Below are 23,746 nucleotides of genomic sequence, written 5' to 3' on the forward strand. Positions count from 1 at the left end.
GCACACTCAATACGACATATAAAAATTGCGTATATTTAAAATATACAATTTGAGGACCCCCGGATGGCTCAGTTCGTTAAGCATCTGCCTTTGGCTCAGGTCCTGATCCTAAGGTCCTTGCTCCGTGGGGAGTCTGCTTCTACCTCCCCCTGCTTGTGGTCACTTGCTCTCCGATAAATAAATAAATATAATCTTAAAAAAAGGAAATGTAAGAGTTTTAAAGATATATATTCTAGATACAGGTCTTTCTAGATATACATTTTGTAATGATTTTCTCCTAGTCTCTGTCTTTTGTTTTCTCTTTTCTTAACAGTGTCTTTTAAAGAGCAAACATTTTTGCCTCTAGTCTCTGTCTTTTGTTTTCTCTTTTCTTAACAGTGTCTTTTAAAGAGCAAACATTTTTGCCTCTGTCTTTTGTTTTCTCTTTTCTTAACAGTGTCTTTTAAAGAGCAAACATTTTTGCCTGGGTAGCGCAGTCGTTAAGCGTCTGCCTTCGGCTCAGGGCGTGATCCCGGCGTTCTGGGATCGAGTCCCACATCGGGCTCCTCCTCTGGGAGCCTGCTTCTTCCTCTCCTACTCCCCCTGCTTGTGTTCCCTCTCTCGCTGGCTGTCTCTCTGTCACATAAATAAATAAAACCTTTAAAAATAAATAAATAAAGAGCAAACATTTTTAATATTGTGAAGTCCTGTGTACTGATTTTTTAAAAGCCCACTTTATTGAGGTATGATTGACATACAAAATGCTGTATATATTTAATGTATACAACTAGATGAGTTTGGAGACAAGTCTATGCTTGTGAAACGGTCATCACAATTAATGCCATGGTTTCCTCCAAAAGTTTCCTAGTCCTCTCTGTTTTTATATTTTATTTTTTGTGAAAGGAACCCTGAATATAGATCTACACCGTTAGCAAATTTTATTTTAAAGATTTTATTTTTAACAAATAATCTCTATACCCAACGTGGACTGAAACCTACAACCCTGAGATCAAGAGTTGCACGCTTTACTGAACTGAGCCAGGCAGACGCCCCTGCAAATTTTACAGTATACAATACAATATCGTTAACTGTAGGCGCTGTGCTGGATAGTGGATCTCAAGCATATATTCGTCTTGCATAAATGAAACTTTACACCCTTTGACCAACACCTTCCCATTTATCCTCTCCCCAACCCCTAGTAACCACCCCATTCTATCCTTTGCCACTATGAATTTGACTATTTTAGATTTGTCATATAAGGGGATCGTGTAGTATTTGCTCTTCTGTGTTTGGCCTACTTCATTTAGCATATTTTCCAGGTTCATCCATGTTGTCACAAATGACAGGACTTGGGGCGCCTGGGTGGCACAGCAGTTGAGCGTCTGCCTTTGGCTCAGGGCGTGATCCCGGCGTTACGGGATCGAGCCCCACATCAGGCTCCTCCGCTATGAGCCTGCTTCTTCCTCTCCCACTCCCCCTGCTTGTGTTCCCCCTCTCGCTGGCTGTCTGTCTCTGTCGAATAAATAAATAAAATCTTTTAAAAAAATGACAGGACTTTCTTCTTTTTGTAAAGGCTGAATCACATTCTACTGTATGTAAATACTACACTTTCCTTATCCTTTCATCTGTCGATGGACATTTAGGTGGCTTCCATGTCTTGGCTATTGTGAAAAATGCTGCAATGAATACGGGAATACAGATATCTTTGAGATCCTGATTTCAATTCCTTTGTATATATACCCAGAAGTAAGGTTGCTGGATCATATGGTAGTTCTGTTTTTAATTTATGTAGATTTTTGAAATCTTACGTCATGTATCCTTTGTTTCATAATTAACTAATCTTTGCCAAACCCATGGTATCTAAGATTTTCCCCAGTGTTTTATTCTAGAAGCTCATAGTTTTAGCCCTCTCATTTACATCTTTGATCAATTTGGAGTCAAATTTATATAGTGTGAGCTAAAGGTTAAACTTTATATTTTTGAACATGGCTATCAACTTTTCAAGCATGATTTTTTAAAAAGATTATTTTTTCCTCATTGAATTGTTATGGTACTGTTATTGAAAATCAACAGATTTTATATGTGTGAGTCTATTTCTGAAACTTTTATTCTGTTCCAATGTTGTATTTGTCTATCTTTACATCAATCCTATAATTTCTCAATTATATCTTCATAAAAACAATTTAGTATCAGTAGTGTTAGTTCCTCAAATTTGTTATTCCTTTCAAAATGTTTTTATTAACATAGTCCTTTTTAATTTTCATGCATATCTGACAATCCTTTTGTCAATTTCTACAGAGCTTTCTGCTGGGATTTTTATTGGTATTACATTAAATCTATACATCAATTTGGATTAGAAGATCCATATTAAAATGTTAATTCTCGGGTGGTGTAGTTGGTTGGGCATCTGACTTTTGGTTTCAGCTCAGGTCATGACCTCAGGGGCATGAGATCAAGCCCCACCTCCAGCTCTGTGTTCAGCTGGAGTCTGCTTAAGATTCTCTCTCCCTCAAATAAATCAATAAATCTTAAAAAAAATAAAACACAATGTTAATTCTCTCCAAATTGATTTGGAATAAGTATGTGCAATATATATAACAGGCAAAGTAATGTTCATTTTATTAAAATAATTTTTACAAATAAACAAGAAAAAGACAATCTATAAAAGTGCAAACATACAGGGTAAGTTGTTCAACTGCTCTCGTAATCAGGAAAATGCAACGATACTAACAAAATACTTTCAAGTTGTCTAAAATCTAAAAAAGACTGAAATAGTGTTAACCAAGATGCAGGGAAATAGGTTTCCCATATGCTGTATTTTGCAGTGTAGATTGTTAGAACCATTTTGGAAGGCAACTTTTCAATACCAGTAAAAATATAACATTAGGGGAATTCTTTGACCCAGCAACTTCACCTCTAAGAATTCATCCATGTATAAATATGTGTATATAAATCATATGTATATATATTTGTTGATTTGTGATTCAGATTATAACTAAGAGAAGTAAAACATTTAAATATTATTAGGAAGTGTGCAAGTTAATTAAATTTTTATACAAGCATACGATAAAGTACATATGTGCGTGTGTATGTATATGAACACATCTCAAAAATACATTTTTAGAGGTGTGGAGGGGGGCTCTCAGTCAGTTGAGCATCAGACTTTTGATTTCGGCTCAGTTCCTGATCTCTGGGTCATGAGATCGAGCTCTATGTCAGGCTCCAGCCTCAGCGGGGAGCATGCTTGAGATTCTCTCTCTCCCTCTCCCTCTGCCCCTCTCCTGGCTTGCATGCTCTCTCTCTCTTTCTAAATAGACAAAATCTTTAAAAAGAAATCAGAGGGGGAGACGAACCATGAGAGACTATGGACTCAGGGAAACAATCTGAGGGTTTCAGAAGGGACGTGGGAGGGGTGGTGGGGTAGCTGGGTGATGGGTGTTAAGGGCACATGTTGTAATGAGCACCGGGTGTTATATGCAAATAATGAATCATGGAACACTACATTAAAAACCAATGATGTACTGTATGGTGACTAACATAACATAAAAAAATAAAATAAAATAAATACATTTTTAAATAAAAAAAAACAAGCTGCAGAAAAATACACCTGATATGATCCAATTTATGTAAGAAAATTGGGTATTTATGTGAGCACCCTTATAAATGAAAAAGTCTGTGTGATTGTCAAGACATACTCCAAACTGCCAAAATGGGTTATCATAGGTATTGAAAAGGAAATGGAGAGGAGATGGGGAGAGTCAGATTGGGCTTTCAGGCTTGACTTTACATCCTTATGTAGTAACTTGAGTCTTTTACAATAAGAAAAGATTTGTGTGGGGTTTTTTTTGTGTGTGTGTAATAATAATATTTCAACATAAATTCTAAAAATGAAATTAAATTCCAAATATTTGTCCGTTATTTATCCCTTCCCCCAAATTGTCTGTATCCCAGTGATGGGTGTGCTACAGATAAGCAACTTGTTTTCAAGAGCAAATGACTCAGTTTCTGAAATTCATTCCCATGTTTGAGGAGTCGGAAGGGTTAATATGATGCACTATCCAGAGCCTGGGCACCTCTTAGGGTCTGAATGAAGAAAGTCTTTGGGACAACCCCGTGGTTGTTCTCACCTATTTCAGGGAGACCTATAGAGAAAGCAACATTTATTTAAGACAAAGAGCTACGGCAAATTCTCATCTCCCTTTCCCTTTATTGTAGGTTTACAATTGTGTCTCTTAGTTTCCTTGAGAGCTTTTTAGTCCGTCCCTTTGATAACGTAAGCTCTTCTTCCTCATCCTCTTTGTTCCTTCTATCCTTTCCTCTTTGACTCCCGCACTATCTTCACTTTACTCTTTCCCCTTTTCTCCTTTACTTCGCTTTCGTTGGGCTCCTGCTCATTCTTGTGCCGTGGACTTGCGACGGGGGCGGCGGCTTCCCTTCCCCCACCAGGCAGATGGTGTACGGGGGCGGCCCCATCTGTGCCAGTGTGCCTCTCTCAGGATGCAGTAGTACACACCAGCGTCTCCCAGGGTGACCCGCGGCAGAATCAAGGTACTGGACTTTCTAGCTACTGCCACGATCAGAGTGGCCTTTCCATCAGTCACATTGTCTTTTAGACCACGAATCATGTACTCTGGACCCTGGTTGGGAATCTGTCGATACCAATGTATATACTCATTTCCACTGATTGTGGAATGGTTACAAGGCAGGTGGACAGGCTCTTCTTCAGTACTCTCCATTGCATTTGGCTGTGTGGTCTTAGCATCACTCATAATACCTGAAGGGTTGAGAAACGATAGATTAGCTCTGGTTTGTCAAATGTGGGTACCTCTAAGGTCAGAGTCACAAGCACTCCCAGAACTCTCCTCTCTGGCCTTACACCAAAACTTGAGCATTGCGGTGTGTGTTACATAGGGCAAGAGAAATATTACTGGTATTTATTATTGAGCAATCCCGATCCACAAGGCCAAAGATAAATTTCTGTGTTCCATGACCATTGGGCTCAATGAACTCAAACCTCCCTACAAGCCTGAGAGCTGTGAGACTCGGGAGATCTTCTGTGAAGAGTGGATCTGATCAGCCCCTCACGATGATATTCAGACTCTCAAGAGAAACCCATAGACGCACAGAAAAGTATAGATGCAATTTTTTTCTAGCAGTTTAGTAAATACAGTGGAGGAAGGAGAAGTAGCAGATACCTGTTTTTTTGTCTTTAGCAATGAAAGTCATCCTTATTAGACCCAGATCACTTACCTAAAGTTAGGAGAAGAGTGATTCCTGTTAGTGATCTCATAGTTCCAGTGCGAACCAGGGTCCCAGGTCTCAGAGCTCAGGGTTTGTATCTTAACCTAGGTTGGGGGAGGTCCCAGCAACAGCATAGCAGCCACTAACATAGCTTTTTCTCAGGCAGCTTTCAATTTGGGTGTTCCCCAGCCAAGCATCGGCTAAGGACGGAGCAGTCTCTTGGTTGGGTCTACTCTCATCCTTAGGATTAAACAAAAAATTTGAAAAGAGAGCTAAGAATGTTTTCCCAGTGTCTAGCCCTAAGTCAGAGGGTTTACACTGAGATCCTTTTCAAGGTTCAAACTCAAATAAGCTATGTCTGAGTGAATCTGAATGAGCAAAATCATCCCCAAGGAGATTATCTATCTCACGTTTGTGGTACAAGGCAAAACCCACCACCAATTGGTGGCTTGATGTTCCGTTGAGTTGGTATGAAATGTCCTTTAATCCAAGAAACCTATGCTGAGCCCTGGACGGCAAAAGGAAGCAGAGAATTCCTATCCATTTTCCCAGCCACAGCAAGCACATCTCAAGAGCTGTAATAAACAATACAACTTCAAAAGTCAGAGACTTCTTTCTGTTAAAAAAAATGATCATAATCTGAGTTAAACATCCAATAAGAAGAAAATATTTGCAACTCTGTGACAAAAATAACTTCATAGCTGTATGATGCTACGGTGTTCAGTTTACCAGGAAAAGACAAAATTGGAATCTAGTCTAAGAGTCAAGGTGCCTAGTATTCAGGTCTCCCATGCCGGCTCCAGCAATGATGTTTCAAGCAACTTCCAGATAGGCATTGATGGATGCCTCTGGTCTTAATACAGGAACCAATGACTTGAGTGGTACTTATTCCTATCCCACCGGAGCCCCTCTTTAACACATATTTTCTCATCTCCATGCCCATGCCTAGTGGTGGCATGCATCGGGGCTACTAAAATGAAAGAAGGCATGAGAACAGATGATTTGAAATGAAGCCATTTTCCAAGAAAGGTGGAAATAAACATAAAAGAGTTTCCCTGTTTATTCTCAAAAATGGTTGTTAATAAAGAAATGGGATAGAATAAAATTAAAATTACTCATCCTTCTCTGCTATAATAACTAAGCTTATCACTCTACTAGAGGAAGCAATGTTTGGCCATTAAAAATTAAACTATGAATCACCTCTCTCTTTTCTTCCTATGAGTGGTCAGCTCTTTACGTTGGGGAAGAGGTTTGCCTGTGTCCTTGAAGCTGTGCACACACTCCATGTGAGATTATAGGAAGTACAAGGTGACAAAGAGGAGGAAAATAAAATTTTTGCACAACTCAGTGATAACCTCCCCCTCACTCCGGAAGGAGCACTGGTTTGCAGGTGTAACAGCTCCCTCTTGTGACTATATATGAACCCCTTTACTTAGAACTGGGAACCAACCAGTCCACAGTCTTCCTTCCTTCCTTTCTTTTTTTTTCTTCTTCAAGGTTTGTGTTTTAGATCTCAAGATAAATACCTTGTAAATGCTACCTCCCTCTAGTGGTAAGGCTCAGTAAAGAGCTTTCTACCGCAGTACCCCAAGATTCAAGACTGCAGCATTTTCAGTCAGTTGGGGATTTTAGAACTATTTCTGTGATATTTTTTCTCCCAGAAGTAGTTCTAAAAATCTCTCTGAACCAAATTCCTTTCACATCCCTTAATACTTTGTTCTTTCCGTGTTTGAAGGCAGTTGCCCAAGCCCACATTATTCATTGTTTAGTGTACGATTTGGTGGAAAGGAGGCAAAAAAAAAGGGAAATTATTAGCAAAAAATGCATTGTTTTAGGCAAGGTCACCTTCCTAAGAGGAGCAGGGAAGCTCTTATCTGGTAGGTTATCTCACTAGTGCTGACGGGTAATTCCATGTTGACTGGTTAACGGTCACATTCCTGGGGGGCTGGAACTACAGTTAGCTTAGGGATTAAGTCTTGGTTTACTTGGTTTACTGATGTGGGCATTAGCACAAATGACGCCATTCTGAGCTTCCTGTTTCCTTTTTTAACAAATCTAACTGTTGAAGGATCATTTGAGGAACCACTTTGTGGTTTATTTAACCCAAGATAAAAACATAATACCTGGAAATCTGAGCAGATGGCTGCCTTTATGGAGCTAAGGTTTTTGTTTATCTTTCACTATTTTTTTTATTACTGTGGAGCTACCAAGAGCACAGAAATACACTGCTGAGTCTGTCAGTTGTAAGGGAGAGATGGTGAGACTGATGGATTTTTCTGTCTTTTGAAAGTTCACAGAGAAGTGACCCTGCTTTGCATTTGGCTTGTTTTCATCCTGGTAAATGAGGAAAGTCATCTCTCCACTGGGAGGCTGTTTGTACCAATACAAAGTGTAATAATTACTCCAACTGGTTTCATACTTGCAGAAAATGGTGGCCGCTTGTCCTTCCTGCATTGTTACTGCACTCTGGGTCTGGATGACTTTCTCAGCCGTGCTGGGTCCTATGGAGAAAAAAGACAAGGTTGGTTCTCTGAAATGTCTCAGATGGGTCATGGGGACTAGATTCATTTATGACACAAGGACAAAGAAAAGAATCACACAGCATTTCATTTCCCCACCTCTCTTCCCTCTTAATACCTCTGATTCTTGGACTCCAAGAGGAAGCTAAGGCCCTGTGCTTAGGGCCACACCTACTGAAGCCAAAGGAGGCTATGAATGCCCACAGCAGGCCAGGGTAGAGCATGATAGAAATTCTTCTTCTGGTTGAAATTTCTCTTGTTCTCACTCCAGTCCAGAGACTGGCCTTCATACGAGTGCCTGAGTGTAGAGTTTCTGGGGCTATAAGACGTTTCTGCCCCCAAACAGGAAGTGAGGTTCGAAAATAGGGTGTTATACTGCTCTATTCAGAGACCGAAAATCTATCCCACCGCAAACCTGCTTTGGCTTGGTGTTCTTCTGTGGCAATACATTTGAAAAACGGCTATTATATCCAGTAAGGTACAAAAATGAAGTTTAATTATCTTTTTGTTATCGAATTCTTACTTAATACCATTGTGGTCGGAGACTACATTCTGAATGATTTAAATCCTTTGCAATTAAGTCTTGCTTTAAGATCTAGAATACAGTCAACTTTGATAAGTATTCTTTGTACGTTTGAAAAGAATCTATATTCTGTTGTTGGGGGTTAAGGTGTTCTGGATATGTAAATCAGGTGAAGAGTATTAATTGTGTTGTTCATATTTTCTCTACATTTCTACTAGGAGATGTATGTGTTAATGTCTGCCACTACAGTTGTATATATGTTTATTGATTTTTTTAAATCAACAAATTTTACTAGCTTAATTCTACTGATTCATGTTTGATATATTTTGAAGCCATGCTATTAGGTGTGTATAAAAATAGAATTGTTCTATCATCCTAGTAGGTGGTGCACTTAATCATTTTGAAGTGTAGCTCTGGATCTCTAGTAATAACTCCCGGCTTAATGTCTACTTCAACTGATATCAGTATAGCTACTCAGCTTTCTTTTGGTTAGGGACGCCGACTGTCTTGTTATCCATATGCAACAGAATGAAATTGTATCTCTATCTCCCACCGTATTAAAAAATTAACTTGAAATGGATCCATGACCTCAACATACAAACCTGAACTCTGAAAGTCTTAGAAGAAAACACTGATGTGAATCTGTGTGACCTTGAATCGGGCAATGGTTTTAAAATAGGACATCAAAGCACAAGGAACTAAAGAAAAAAAATAGATAAATTAGACTTCATCAAAACTAAAAGCTCTTCTGCTCCGAAAGATACTCTCAAGGAAGTGAAAAAGACAACCCCCAGAATGGGAGAAACTATTTGTAAATACCTGTGAAGGGTTGAGTATCCAAAATATATAAAGAACTTGTACAACTGAAGGATAAAAAAACAAATAACCCAAAGAAAATTTTAATTTTATCCATGGTTTTCCTAGGCTGCTGGGGATAGTGTGGCTGCGGGTAGTGACTGGGAATGTTACTTTCCTAGGTATACTGTATTTCATTTTTTAAAAAATTTTATTTAAAGATTTTTATTAATTTATTCGAGAGAAAGAGAGCGAGCATGAGTGGGGAGAAGGGCAAAGGGAGAGGGAGAGAGAGAATCCCAAGCAGACACTCTGCTGAGCATAGAGCCAACACTGGGCTCAATCCCAGGACCCCTGCATGACTGAGCCGAAATCACAAGCCAGATGCTTACCTGACTGAGCCACCCAGGCGCCCCCATTATATATATTTTTTTATGTAATTTGTATTTTCTTTTTTTTTTTTAAGATTTAATTTTTTTATTTGACAGAGAGATAGCCAGCGAGAGAGGGAACACAAGCAGGGGAGTGGGAGAGGAAGAAGCAGGCTCCCAGCAGAGGCGCCTGATGTGGGGCTCGATCCCATAGCGCTGGGATCATGCCCTGAGCCAAAGGCAGACGCTCAACGACTGCGCTACCCAGGCACCCCATAATTTGTATTTTCTACCTTGTGTTTTTATTACCTATTCAGAAATCCAAGAATAATTTGTATTACAATTATTTTCACTACCCTAAGCTTTCCTTTATAAATATTAATTACTTTTTTGGCCTTATAGAGGAGTTGGTGAGGTTCCTTCCCCTCTCATTTGAATCATTTGATTACAATGGTTATTATTTCCCTTTCACGAAGGAACATTGGGGAAAATGGAAAAATTTCATACTCTTGCTGATGTATCTACAGACCTACGAGGTATGAAGGGATTGATGCTACGTTTGGGCAAAATCTCAAAACCCTTGAGTAGTGTCAGTCGAACCCTGAGTGTACACTTCGGTCAAAAACTTTCCCAGTGATTTCTGGAGAGCAGACACTCATCAGAGGATAGAGTCAGAACAGAGTTAAATGTTATCCCTTTCTCTTCATCCTGCTCAATCCTTAGCACCAAACCCAGTGTCTGACACATAGTAGACAGTAAATATTTGTTGAAGATACAACAGTCACAATGTGAAAAGCTTTGCAGGAATTCCTCTGGTTGTTATTTAAATTGTATCTTTTATAACCAAGCACCCAATACTTTGAAGATGAATTGTACAAAGGAGAATGGACATAAATGTTACATGAAAAGTATATTCTTCAGGTCCTGGGATCCAGCCCTGTGTGGAGTCCTGTGTGGCGGCCCATGTCAGGCTCCCTACTCAGTAGGGAGTCCGGTTCTTCCTCTCCCTCTGCTCCCTCCACCCCCCTTGTGCTCTCTCTCTCTCAAATAAATAAATAAAATCTTCAAAAAGAAAAGTATATTTTATATGTTAAATTGATATGAAGGCATATGTGGACCACCTAGAGAAAAAATATTTGTGGTAAGTGATTATCATTGGGTAGCAGAATTTTACATGACTCTAATTCTTCTATTACATTTTCTATACTCTCGAAAGTGTCCATAATGAGCATGTGTTGATTTTATAATAATTTTTAAGGATATATATATATATACATATATATTTATATATATGTATATATATCCAAATTTTTAAGGCTATATATATATATATATATATTTCTTTTTTTCCCCTGAAAGCCACCCACGTTGTCACCTGGAAGACTTTTAGATCTCTTTGGCACATTATGAAACATGTACGGTCTCAATCAGAGAACCTTAAACACCCCAATGAGGTTATCCTTACAATTTACATATCTATTTAAAACACCACCATTTCTTCTCTAGAATATACTGGAGTTAGTACAAATTGTTGTAGCTCGCTTGAGTCATTGGAAACTGAATTTCTTATCATCACAGTGATTAGAGCTCTGCATTCATTTCAAGTTGGACACAAACACATTACGGCAAGCCTTTCAACCCCAAACCAGTTCCAGGACAAAGAATGTGACTGGTCCCTCACTGTAGGCTGCAGGTGCCTGGAGAGCTCTGTGTGATGGGGGCACAGAAATCCAAGGCTTAGTCTCCCAGCTGGGTGGCTGTGATACGCAGGCAGGCACGTTTCACTTTTTTATTCAACAGTACTGTGAATCTCCTGTCCTGTTTTCTATCCACATCTGGGTGAATCTCTGTTAGAAGAGTAGAGTTTTTCTCTGCTTCCTTCCTGTACCAAGGAAATACCTCAGAGTCTCTCAGTGTGATTGTAATTGATAACAGCCGTTTTTCTCTCCCAGACATTCAGGATTGAAGGACTCTGCTCCACATTCTTTTTTTGGCCACTCGTCCCTGTTGAGACAATGAAGATGGGTTACTGGATAATTTTCGAATTTACATTTTATTTCTAGAGTCTATAGGAAACTGGAGAACCAGAATAACCGTCTTCTTTCCCAGACGTGTGATGGCTCTTTCCAGAAGCCTCTGGACTTAACAGTGTCAGAACCTATAACAAATATTGGACAGATAAAAATATTATTAAGAAACAGCCCCCTTTTTTTAACCACCTTCTTCAGAATGATACCTAGTGAATAAAAGTGTATGAGCTAACATTTCTGACAGGAGTGTCCAGTCATGTCATCTCTAGGAACAGAAAGCCCTGAAAATAGAGAGTTCTACCTTATTAGGCTACCCTGACTTAAGTATCAAAGTTTTCCTGAAACAATCTTACTGCTTCATGAGCCATTGAAAATCTAGCTTCTCAATTACTGTTAATATATGTAAACTTAATAACACTGTTGTGGTTATGTTAAAAAGGAATCTCTTCTATAGTAATCCACTTTAAACTTTTAGCTCCACCTTCAGCTTGAAGCTGTCCCGGAATTCCTGTGGCAGTGAGATCTCTCTACTTACCCTTGTTCCTCCCCAACAGCAGATGGCTGTTGGTTATTCAGAGCTTGCTAGGCTGACTGTGTGGGTAGGTAAACTGTGTTGTCTTGGTCCGGTGTCAATGTAGACTGATCCATGTACCTGGATCTTGGATGTAGGATTTTCTCAGCATTCATGCCTCTCTTCCCTGTGGCAGCCAAACACCGCCATGTTTCTCGGTGCGTCTTGTGTAAGAAGATTTTCTGCCTCTTCCTCATCGTATAAGCAGAAAGAGTTAGGGGTCCTCGGAAAAAGAGAGATGAGGCATAGCTCTCAGGACACAAGAGACGTCATTGTAGGCCCCCATCTATTTTTGTGAGTTATGCCCACGACGGGACTGTTTGCCCAAGCACAGGGCTCACAGGCTTGCAGAGCTTCTTGAGAGGTGTTGGAATTACAAAAGAATGCAAAAACCTCTGCAGTTAAGGATTTTAAGGAAACAAAGGGAATGAAAAAACTAGCAATCTCTAGGAAGCCAGGAGAGAGCCTAACGTATCAGAGATGGTAAATCCCTGGTAAAACTCCCAGTGTTTTTCAAAAGTAAGGATTGACCTAACACACATTCTTGAGTTGTTTCTGCAGGATTTAAACCCCTTTGAGCCTCAAACACCAGACTGACTGGCGCAGAGAATTGAAGATACTGACCGTTGCTGGCCCTCATGACTTCAATCAACCAGGACCGGGACTCTGTCAACTTGAGGATGGCTCTGCCAGGATTCTATACTGAACTCTCCTTTGTCAAGCCCTTCGTGAATAAGCATGTGCCCTTGGCCTAAAACTTCCCCAATTTTGTTGTTTGGGGTGTGATGGCTTTGGAAATTATTCCCCATGATCTCCCTATTTGCTGCAAATAAAGATTGCTTTGTGTGACGACTCCCCGCTTCATGTAGTCTCTATCCGTAACTCACCAGGGACGGAACCCATGCTAGTTCAGTTCTGATCGGTAGCAGAATGATTAACTGTTCCGTTACAGGGTTTTCAGCTCAGAGTGTTTTCCTGCCCCTCTACCTTAACCAAAGTTCATGCGCTTTTTCCTTGACTATTCACTCTGTTGCAGTAGATCTCAAGTGTGCCCTAGGAGTGTGTGTGTGTGTGTGTGTGTGTGTGTGTGCCCACGCACATGCATGTGTGCATACAAAGAATTTCCTCTTTACTCCCATGCCCAACAGCCCCAGGCTTTTCCTCCATGTGAGAGACTGACCTAGGTAAGGTCCCTAGCTAAGGGACTTGTGCCCCTTGCAGTCACATTGTGCAGACCAACATCTCAGATGGGGCTCCCTCTGTCACCCTCTCTGCTCCCAGTCATTTTTGTGAGCTTATGGTGGAGGTCTGTGAAAATGGTCCCACCAGTGAATGCAGATTCCTCTTGCGTCTGTGACTCCCTGCAGTTCTACATTGTCATAAGAGACCTCACTCAGTCTTTTAGCTGATTTCTTCTTGCTCGCAGGGCAGCCAGCACCTGTTTTACCCATGCTCTGCTAATATGGTGTCAGTCCACAAGCCTACCTGTTCTTCAAGGAGGCTGTTCCTCATTAGAATCCAGCCTACTTGGCTTCCCTGTGACTTCAGGTCTCTGATAGTAAAAGCAAAGTTACGATTTTGCTGTTTATCTAGTTTTACGAGGTAGAGCGGAAGTGACACTTTCATGCTTTACATATCCTATGACTAATTGGAACTCTGTCCATCTTCCAGTGTACCTAAAATTGAAATAGTGGTATCAGGAATGCAGCACATACTACATTGTAAATCACAGTTCATAACTGAAACATCTCACACCTATTCTATCAGAAAAAGACAGCACTGTTTTACCTTCTGCTCGTTGTATTTTGAGCCTATTTATATTTTATTTTTAATAATCTCATAGAAATGAGAATCTTTGTTGGATCTTTGCTGAGGGAGGAATAGGCAAGTTCCAGAATGCATTGTTGTTGATTCTGTGGCTTCATCTAGGTTGGGAACCATAGGAGTAAATCAGGACCCAACAAGAATAAATCCCAAGGAACACTGCAAGGCTGAGGAATCAGGTATTGGTAGTTTATTCTGGCCCAGATGGGTTCTTTCTGGGATCTTTAAAAATAGGTCTTGAAGATGAGCTTATGGATAGCACAGATATCAAAAGAATATCCTCTGTCTTATTATTAACCTTGGTCTTGATCCAAAGATCATGAGGAGGAACATTCTGTAATATATACGAGGGAACTTGGACAGAGACATTTGCCTGAAAGTAATTAGAAGCAACTGAAAGGTTTTACGTGGGACCTGGTATTTTTCTCCTGAACGAACAAGTGACTGACTAAACCAATGGGAGTAAATATTCAACAAGCATAGCAATGTTACTTTAAATACACACAGATACAGTTTCAGGGGAGGAATGCCCAAATTGTCCAGCAATAGGTGACAACCACAAAAGAGTTGACACTTCATGTATTTCATTTTTGGTTCTGATAAGCTGTCAAAGCCTTAGTTCAGGGTGCAAGATTAAGAAGAAAGGTGGGTAAGGATCTGGCACTGTGTCAGACCTGAAGACACGGAAGTAGGGTCCATTCATTATCCTTAGCAGATGATTCCTAGGAGGGATTTTAGGGAATTCCTAAGGCAAGGAAAATGACTCCTCAGAATGGAAAGACTAGTCCTGTGGACTTGACAAAAACAGTTGGGAAGCAGGCATCTGAATTAAAAAAACACCTCGTTTAAAAGCCATGGTCTCATTTCTTGTTTCCCATGAACAAGTCAGGTGGCTACGAGATCAACTTCAGACTCCAGTGTCTGTAGTAGTGCCTCACCACATTCATCCTTTCTCTGTCATGATTAATTAAAGCTTGTGATGGGCATGTGACTGTAGGGGGACTTCAGTCAACAAACCCAGGTACAGGGAGGATGTGAATCAAAGGGCATGGTAAGCCAAGCTGGAGCTGGCAAGAATTAGGGTGAAATGTGGCCAAGGAGATAGGAAAAAGTGGTCTAGAACATGTTACTCTACTACATGGTGTGATATACTTCTGTCTATAATTATTCAGCCAAGGTTCCATTTCTCTGGCCAGTCCTTAGGCAACCCAGCAAATAAATTTCTATTTTGTGTGCTTATTTTTCCCTAGTGCTTTCCACGATTTATAATAAGAAATATGTATTTGATCTTTAACCCCATTTGTGGCAGAGGGCTTCTAAAATTCTTGGAATTTCTGTGATAAGAACAATGAACCCGTCTTTTATGTTAATGATGTGGCTTTTGGAAACCCTTAGGCAACCTAAGGATGGGGGCTGTTGCTGGGGAACCAATCCTGGGATTCTTTTGGAACTTTCAGTAACCACCCCCATCCTCCAGGGAGAGGAGAAGGGCTGGAGGTTGAATCAATTGCTGATGACCAGTGATTTAATCAATCATGACTAAGTAATGAAGCCTCCGTAAAACCCCAAAAGGACAGGGTTCAGAGATCTTCTGGGTTGGTGACCCCAAGGAGTTGCTGGGAGAGTGATGTTCTCAGAGAGCATGGAAGCTCCGCATTCTTTCCCTATACTTTGCCTGATGCAACTCTCTCATCTGGCTGTTCCTGAATTCCTTATGTCCTTTTATAATAAACAGTAATCTAGTAAGTAAAATGTCTCTTTGAGTTCTGTGAACCACTCTGGCATATTAATTGGACCTGAGGATGGGGACATGGGAACTTCTGATATATAACCAGCCCGTCAGAAGTACAGATAGCAACCTGGGTTTGCAACTGGCACCAGAAATCTAAGGAAGGTGCTGTTGGAGCCTCATATCTATAGCAAGTTGGTCAGAAGTACAGGTAAAAACCTGGGCTTGTGATTGGCATCCTGGGTTGGAGGGGGTTCTTGGAACCTCCAATATGTAGCCAGTGTGTCAGAAGTACAAGTAGCTTGGGCTTTTAACTGGCATCTGAAGTAGGGGGGAGCAGTCTTGTGGGACTGAGCCCTCAACCAGTGGGATCTATCTCCAGATAGATGGTATCAGAATTGAGTTGAATTGTAGGACACCCAGCTCATATTGGAGAATTGCTTGGTGTTGTGGGAAGCCTCTCCTTCCCCCACATTGGAATTGGGTCCAGAAACCCAAAAGAACTATCTTCCCCAAAAGATTGAGTTGAGCACGTATAAAATCTGCAATAATCAAGTATAATCGTAAAATACTGTCCTTCGTATGCTGATTTTTTAAATGACCTACTCCATGGGAAGAAATAAGAAATATGATGATATCTGAGGAGTATGACTTTTGCAAATGGTTCTGAGTGGTCCCCGAGCCAGCTGTGAAGGAGTGCTTTCTGGAATGAATTCAACAACTTCCTTTTTAGATCTTATCTTACACACCTTAACCACCAGCTGCTAGCAAATGTCTGGGTAAGGTTTGAGGCTTCCGTGAGAATATGGGAACAGGCAATTGCCTCAGATTGAGCTCTGTGCTTTTTGTAAGGCCCTCTCTGAGACAAGAGAAATATGTTGCCGTCTTCCAAATGTGATGGTGATATGATGAGCCTGATAGTTTTAGCTGCTTTCTGGAAATTCACAAAATACTGACCCTGTGTGACATTGGTTTCTGTATCTGTGTGCTGGCAAATGAGGAAAGTCATCTCCCCTTGGGAAACTTTTTGTACCAACACAACACATAATATACAACCCCGGCATCATATGAACAGTCCAGTTTCACAGTCTTGCCCTCCTGCCTTGATGTTGTTGGTTGAGATTGAATGACCTTTTTGGACATGCTAGATCCTGTAGACAGAAGAAATAACAAGACTGATCTGCTGAGCTGATCTTAAGGCAGTTGGCTACTAGGTCATGAGTTAAATCTTCAGTCAAGGCAAAAGGAATAAAAAATCTGGTTCCTTTCTCCTTCCCTTTATTCCCTCCAGAGTGTCTGTCATAATTAGCCATCGTTTATCCCCTCTTCCCCCTTCCCACAATCTCAAAAAGATCAGAAAGGTGACCCAGCTCCTGCCCTCAGGGTGCTGTCACCGTTATAAGCCTCTCCCAGACTCAACCAGGTACTGATGGGCCGACTGCCACAACAGCGTGCACGAAAGTCTCTTCAGGGGAGTGGGCCAGGTCAGCTCCTGGGTGACCTTCCTCAGCAGCAGTTACCTTTGAGCTCAGAGTGAGGCCCGTTGCAATTGTTTCCAGAACGCTGTGACTCTGGAGGACAACCAATCAGAGAGACATCACAACACTTTCACTCTTCCCACAGGATTGTATACATCTAGCTAGAATGCTTTTAAAACAATGCTTCCCTGTGGCCAGGCTGAGAAATGTTGATTAAAATGTGGATTTGGGGGGCGCCTGGGTAGCGCAGTTGTTAAGCGTCTGCCTTCGGCTCAGGGCATGATCCCGGAGTTCTGGGATCGAGCCCCGCATCAGGCTCCTCCGCTGGGAGCCTGCTTCTTCCTCTCCCACTCCCCCTGCTTGTGATCCTCTCTCTCGCTGGCTGTCTGTCAAATAAATAAATAAAATCTTTAAAAATGAATAAATAAATAAAATGTGGATTTGGGCTTTTCTTTAATAAGTTTACATCCAAGATATGTCCTTTTCTTGCTATAAGGAAAAGCCTAGCAATGTACTGTGTTAGAGAGAGAATTACTCCAGCATTAAGAGGAAAAAGAAAAATCAAGGGAAAATATACATACAATTATATATAAACATATATCTACATGTATGAAAACAAAATAATGTTTTAAATAATATAACGTTCCATTGTGCCATTTGCTTGTTCAGATGCCTTTTAGTGCTCATTAATGCCTTCCGGATAATGTACAGGCATCTTATAACGGCTTATAATTATTTTCACAAAGTGATTTCTGCTTAGTGCTTTAGTTTTATATTTACTGTTGCCCATTTTGAGTTGAATGCTCCAGCCATTCTGAATTCCTTTCATGTAATTCTCTTAAACTAATTTTGTCTTTATACTTCTGCACATTCTATTTCTCTTCTTCTGTAATACCCTTTGTCTGACTCTCTCTTTGGCGAATGCTTTTATAAGTCTTAACTTAGACATCACCTCTCCCAGATAGCTTTCTGTTACATTCTGTTTCCAATTTAGATGCCTCTGTTAGGTGGTTTTATTTTACTTGCCTCCTATGGTAGCTTTGATTGCACTATTTTGTAATACACTCCATAATATTATATGTTTCCTGAAGGCAGACACAATGCCTATTTCTTTTTGATTGCATCTCCTGTATTCAAGTCTAAGGTACACATCAGGTGTCTAATATATGAACTGTTAGAAGAATCTCAAATAAATAACACATTTGGCAACTTCACAAAGAATATGATTGTTCATTTGTAAAGTTGAGAGTATGGCTACTTTGCAGTGTTAGTTTGAGAAATATAAATAAATAAATATATAATTTTATTCATGACAAAATTTTGGCTTTCAGTCCTAAAATTCACTATGATCTTTACAGTCTTCTATGCAGGGAGGTGGGGCAGGGAGCAGAGGGAAAGGGACAAGCAGACTCCCCACTGGGCGGGGAGTCCACAAGGCTTGATCCCAGGACCCCAGGACCCCAGGACCCTGAGATCGATCATGACCTTAGCTGAAGGTAGACACTTAACTGACGGAGCCACCCAGGCGCCCCTGTGCGGTTCCTACTTTTAGGATCACTTTCCTACCTCTTCTGTCCTTCAACCTGACTAACTTCTACTAAACTTCAGGTCTCAGCTTAGGCTTCACATCACAGACTCTACACTGTCTTTGACTCACTACTAAGGCTGGGTGACAGTGGGACTCTATGTGCCTTCAGATCACCGTTTGATTTCCTAAGCTTAGTCCTTGACTCATTTTAGAGTAAAAATTCAGTGAGAGAAGATACTATTTATTTTCTCATAGTTCTTTTTTCCCCAGCATGTAACATGCATATAGAATTTAGTAGGTACTCAATGAATAATTGTTGATTGATTGAATGAATAAAATCTGAGAGCCATGTTAGCTGGAAATGATTGGCCTTGAAATACACATGAAGTCCTGATATAAGATGCTAAGAAGTTGATCACTTGTTCAAGATGACCTGGCATACTCATAGCTAGGTCAATGGTAGAAAGTAACCCTTTATCAATGTCACTTCTCAAGTATATCAAATAAGAAAAGCATATAGATTAATGAGTGTGGGAATGAATAAAATGTGAACGTTGTAACATAAAGAGCTTGAACAAAAATAACAGGGATGAGATTGTATATAGCATTCCCTTTTCGGTGTGATGTTTTGTGTAGTCTTAGGAATGTAGAAAAGGCATCAATCCATTCCCACATTATAGCCTCCCTCATGCATAGACATGAAATAGGGTAAATATAAGTGGCAAGCAGAGTGAAAAATGTCCATTGTAATGGAACTTATAACTAAGTTTGAATAATTTATAAATCATGTTAAATCTAACTGAAGATAAGAAAAGGTATTTGATTGATTGACTTAGGATGTTAGAAATAGTTTTGTTAAGAACAGAAATATACAATAGCTAGACTGATTATCCATATTTCTTTATCTTTTTAAATTTAAATGAACTGCACAATATCTCTTATACGTGAAATCTTTTTTAAAAATTGAACTTATAGAAAGGAGTAGAAAAGTGGTTGTGAAAGCCAAGCAGTAAGAGAAATAGAGAGAGGTTGGGAAAAAATAAAAAATAAATGATAAAAAAATTGAATTCATAATAATATACAGCATATAACAAATATTAAAATACATATCTAGATAAATGGTATGTATTATGTAAAATAATATATAATATTCTATCATGTTATATTTTTCCCCATCCAGCCCCTGCTGTTGTGGAATATATATATATATATATATATATATATATATAGTGATATATTATGGTGGGAATGTGAGACCTGCTTTGGCCAATTTGGTATTGCAAATCGTAATGGAAGTAAAGGTTTAAAAGATGCTTTCATGTTTCAAGTCTTGCTCCCCCATGATTGCCATGGAAATATGCCTGACCTAGGCTGCTGGAGGATAAGGCGAGTGGAGAAGAGTGGAGTAGTCTTAGTTACCCCAGACAAGGCCATTCTAGACCAGCCAGCAGCCAGTTGATCTTCAGACATAACAGTGAGCTCAGCCATGCCCAGAAGTGTTCATCTGCCTCCAGTCTAAATTATCGATTCACAAATTTGAGTGAAATAATTTGCTGTTTTAAGCTTCCGAGGTTTAGAGTTATGCACTATTACTGTAATAATTGTTTACAGAAATAGCAGGAGAAGTGGGTACTTCATTGAACAGCCTGTGGTGTGGCTTTGAGAAGATAAGGCTATATTTCATTACAATAGAATAAATAGGTAGGCTCTCCAGTGAGCTCTGTACCGACTCCACGGTTAGATGTCTCACGGTTCCAGAGATCGGGACTCTCTGAGCCCATCCAAAATGGAATGACTATTGAAATCATCTCCTGTGTAATATAGCTTCTTAACTCAGGGACCACTTTGGAGGGCCACCTGATTTTCTTCTTAGAAAGGTATCTCAGGAATGCCTTTAGCTTTTTGGTGATGAATCGGGAGAAGGCTCCTTGGCAAAGATTACACACACACGTACACACACGACATGACACGTACATTATGTGCACAAGTAGTCTCTTGTTTTCTCAGGAGAGCCATGGGTGTCTTATCCTATTTCTCTTTTCCTTTTTGGTAGTTGGCATCTTTTTTCTGTTTTCAGCTTGAAATTCTACATTTAAGGGACTGAGAATTCAAGGCATAAAGAAGAAAATTTTTTCATAGAAATTCAGATTGACTAATTTCCTTCTATTCATCACGTACGTGAAAAGCATAAAACCAGTGGTCAGTAAACGTTTGAGTGGAATCCCATCCTCATTAGGCTGTAAGGAAGTAATATCATCTAGTTCTAGCCTGTATTTCACAGCAACCTGAGTGATTAATAAAAATGCCAAGGTCATACAAATCGACAGTGGGGAAGTTGGAATATAAAACATCAGGGTATTTTTTATTAGCTATGATGCTCGTTTCATTACTACTTATTTGTCGGAAAGGGGAATCCCAGGTAAGGAACTTGGGCCATTTAGATCACTTAAGTCTGAAGCTGCAAACTGCTTGTATTTTTATTTGAATGACGACCTACTGGAGACTCCTGATTAATAAACATTTGGGATATTTGGGATGTTTGGGATAGTTCTATGTCTTCTGAATTCTTAGAATGACCTTGGCCTGGTTCTTCACACTATGAACTGCACCCTAAATGCTCAAATGTGATGTATCCATCTCATCTGGGAGTCGGGATGGCTCCCCAAAACAAGAGCCTTGCGGCTGGCCAGCTTCATGACATGCCTGTATTTATTATGATCCCCAGGGCAGCACATTTCCTGATGGACAGCGTGTCAAATAGTTCAGTGTCTTCCTTGGGAAAAGGACACACAGTAAGTGATTTACTGAAGCAGTGCCTGGAAGTATCTTGTGAGTGATGAAACAAATACATGATTATGACTTACAACATGTATATTCTCAAATGCATTTAGTGTAAAGATACAATTATCTGGAAGTGATGATGAGGTATTATTTTGTTCATTTGACACAAAAATGAAGCACATAATTGCTAGTACTGAAAGGCATACAAATATTCACTGGGAGAACTTGAAGTAGGACCCCGGTTTCCCCATTTCAAGTGTATGTTTTCCCCGAAGCTACAGGGGAAACAGTATTTTCATTCCAGGGTCTAGTGGAATCAAAGCATCACCAGAGATGGGTGCTTCAGCTAAGTAGTACCCCCTCTCTGTAAGTGAAAAGGGAGAATGATTAGACTTTTTGATACTCTAAAACCCAAGGAATGACCTTAACTCATTTGTAGGACTTGCTACGTATCTAGTCTTCCTTAAAGCTCGGCCCACTCTCCTACTTTAAAGCACACCCTCTCTTACTGCTGTGTGTAACTGGAAGCAAGTACGTGCCTCCCAGTAGAGACCCCAAAGAGGCAAGGAGCCAGCTGCAGGTTGGGGTACAGGCTGCAGGTGCCTGGAGAGCACTGTGCACATGCTGCACAGAGGTACAAGGCTGAGTCTCCAGGCTGGGAGCCTGCGATGTGCAGGGACAGGCGTCTGGCGCTTTTGTTGAGGAAGACTGTGAATCTTCCATCTTCAGTTTTACCCGTAACTGAGAATATCGATATCAGGAATTCAGGACCTTTAGCAGGGTATTTTTTGTACCACGGGAAGTAATCAAATAAATCATTATTGTAGTCACAGTTCAGAATAGAAATCTTTCCTTCTTGCACGTTCAGGGACGGAATTTGCTTGACCTGCTGCTGGTCACCCATCCTCTGTTGACCATTCACCCCTGTTCGAAAAGAGAATAACAGATTTTAAATTCTATTTTTTAAGTCCCCACAGAAAAACATCATGAGCCAGAACACAATGCAAAATAAAACACAACTTCCCAATGATCCCATCTCCCAGCCTTGTGGCGCCTCATGGAAGTTTTCTACTATTTTCAGACCTCCCGCCCAGAACTCACAGTCTGGCTGAAGCCACAGAATCAACAGCGATGCCCCCAGGAGCTTGTCCATTTCTACCGTGGACACAGGTTGTCTTCTCTTCTGCCCAAGCAACCATAAATCTGACTTCAACTTCCTGCACTTCATTCATTTCCTTCCACAGAGCCTTCTATTTCCAGTATGAGCTGCCCTGTTTTTAACTGTTCATCTTTGTAAAAGGAAGCACTGCCCCCTTTAGTCCTCATGTAGAAAAATTCTGAAAATGTATTTCTGTTTCCTAAAGATCAACTTGCAATCCCTCCCCCATAAAAATGTTAGAATAAGAGATTGATGGTGTTTGGGGAGAACACAGGGTATGATGTTGTCTTTACCATGGTTACAGATTTAGAATACGGGGAGTTTGATAGCTTAGCCTTTAATGTAATTGCGTTCTAACATGGTCTTCAGAGCTGTCCATATTTGCTCTGAATTAACAAATGCCACAAGGCAATTAACGCTGATATAAATTCTGGACACTTCTCTTAAAAACACAGATCAACACAACAAAATTTATCCTCTGTATTAAATCATCCGCTGCAACGTCTCTCTTAGAACTTAGATGTGATTATTTTGTGTGTTCTGTATTGTCAAATGAGAAACCATTACATAATCCTGTAAAGTTTAGAAATGGCAGGAAGCCGTAAACGTGAAAGGCACCAGAAGATGCCAAAAGGCAACATGTTTGTTTGCCTTCACTCTTGGTCTATATGTAGTGTACGTCTCCCCAGTTTAATCCAATGGAAGAGGCGAGAAGAATCTATTGTGCTTTCGATGTTAAATCAGTAGGGCAACTAGTGATTGCAGCTAATGATAAATCTCAAAATAATGTTTTGGAATTGATTTGAGCAAAGACAACAGAACACAAAACAAAACAATTTCCAGTGCATATTTTATATGGGAAGAAACACTTTAATTTTTTATTCGAATAATAATGAAACTAACATTCCAAGAAGTCACACTAACTATCCAATTCAGGACAATCTGATAAGTTGTCCTTGTTTCATATTATATAGTTGAAATGTGAAGTTTCAGTGAAAGAATGTTCTCTGGTTCGTTCATGTATTTTTATATTTTATCAACATGTATTTCATTTCTATGTGGTCCCTGCCACTGTGCTGGGTTTAAGGTTTCAAAAACGATTCTGGAACAATCTTCAATTTTAAATACCTGGTGGTCTAAATTAAAAGAAAAAAGTGTAGTTACATCCTTACAACATGGCATGATACATAAGAGTCCTTACTGAGGAAAACAATGGTT

The 23,746-nt window shown here is 40.1% G+C and overlaps 2 gene segments (V, D, J or C); both read right to left on the reverse strand.

Moving 5' to 3' along the window:
• Nucleotides 1-4,370: 4,370 nt before the first annotated feature.
• LOC125282020 (T cell receptor alpha variable 26-2-like) lies at nucleotides 4,371-5,269 on the reverse strand. The segment is given in 2 exon segments: nucleotides 4,371-4,753; nucleotides 5,230-5,269. Coding segments are annotated over 2 exon segments (423 nt in total).
• Nucleotides 5,270-21,874: 16,605 nt separating this feature from the next.
• Nucleotides 21,875-22,522, reverse strand: LOC113249111 (T cell receptor alpha variable 29/delta variable 5-like). The segment is given in 2 exon segments: nucleotides 21,875-22,293; nucleotides 22,471-22,522. Coding segments are annotated over 2 exon segments (471 nt in total).
• Between the last annotated feature and the right edge of the window lie 1,224 nt (nucleotides 22,523-23,746).

Source organism: Ursus arctos, unplaced genomic scaffold (assembly GCF_023065955.2).
Source record: "Ursus arctos isolate Adak ecotype North America unplaced genomic scaffold, UrsArc2.0 scaffold_37, whole genome shotgun sequence".
NCBI classification, from domain to species: Eukaryota; Metazoa; Chordata; class Mammalia; order Carnivora; family Ursidae; genus Ursus; species Ursus arctos.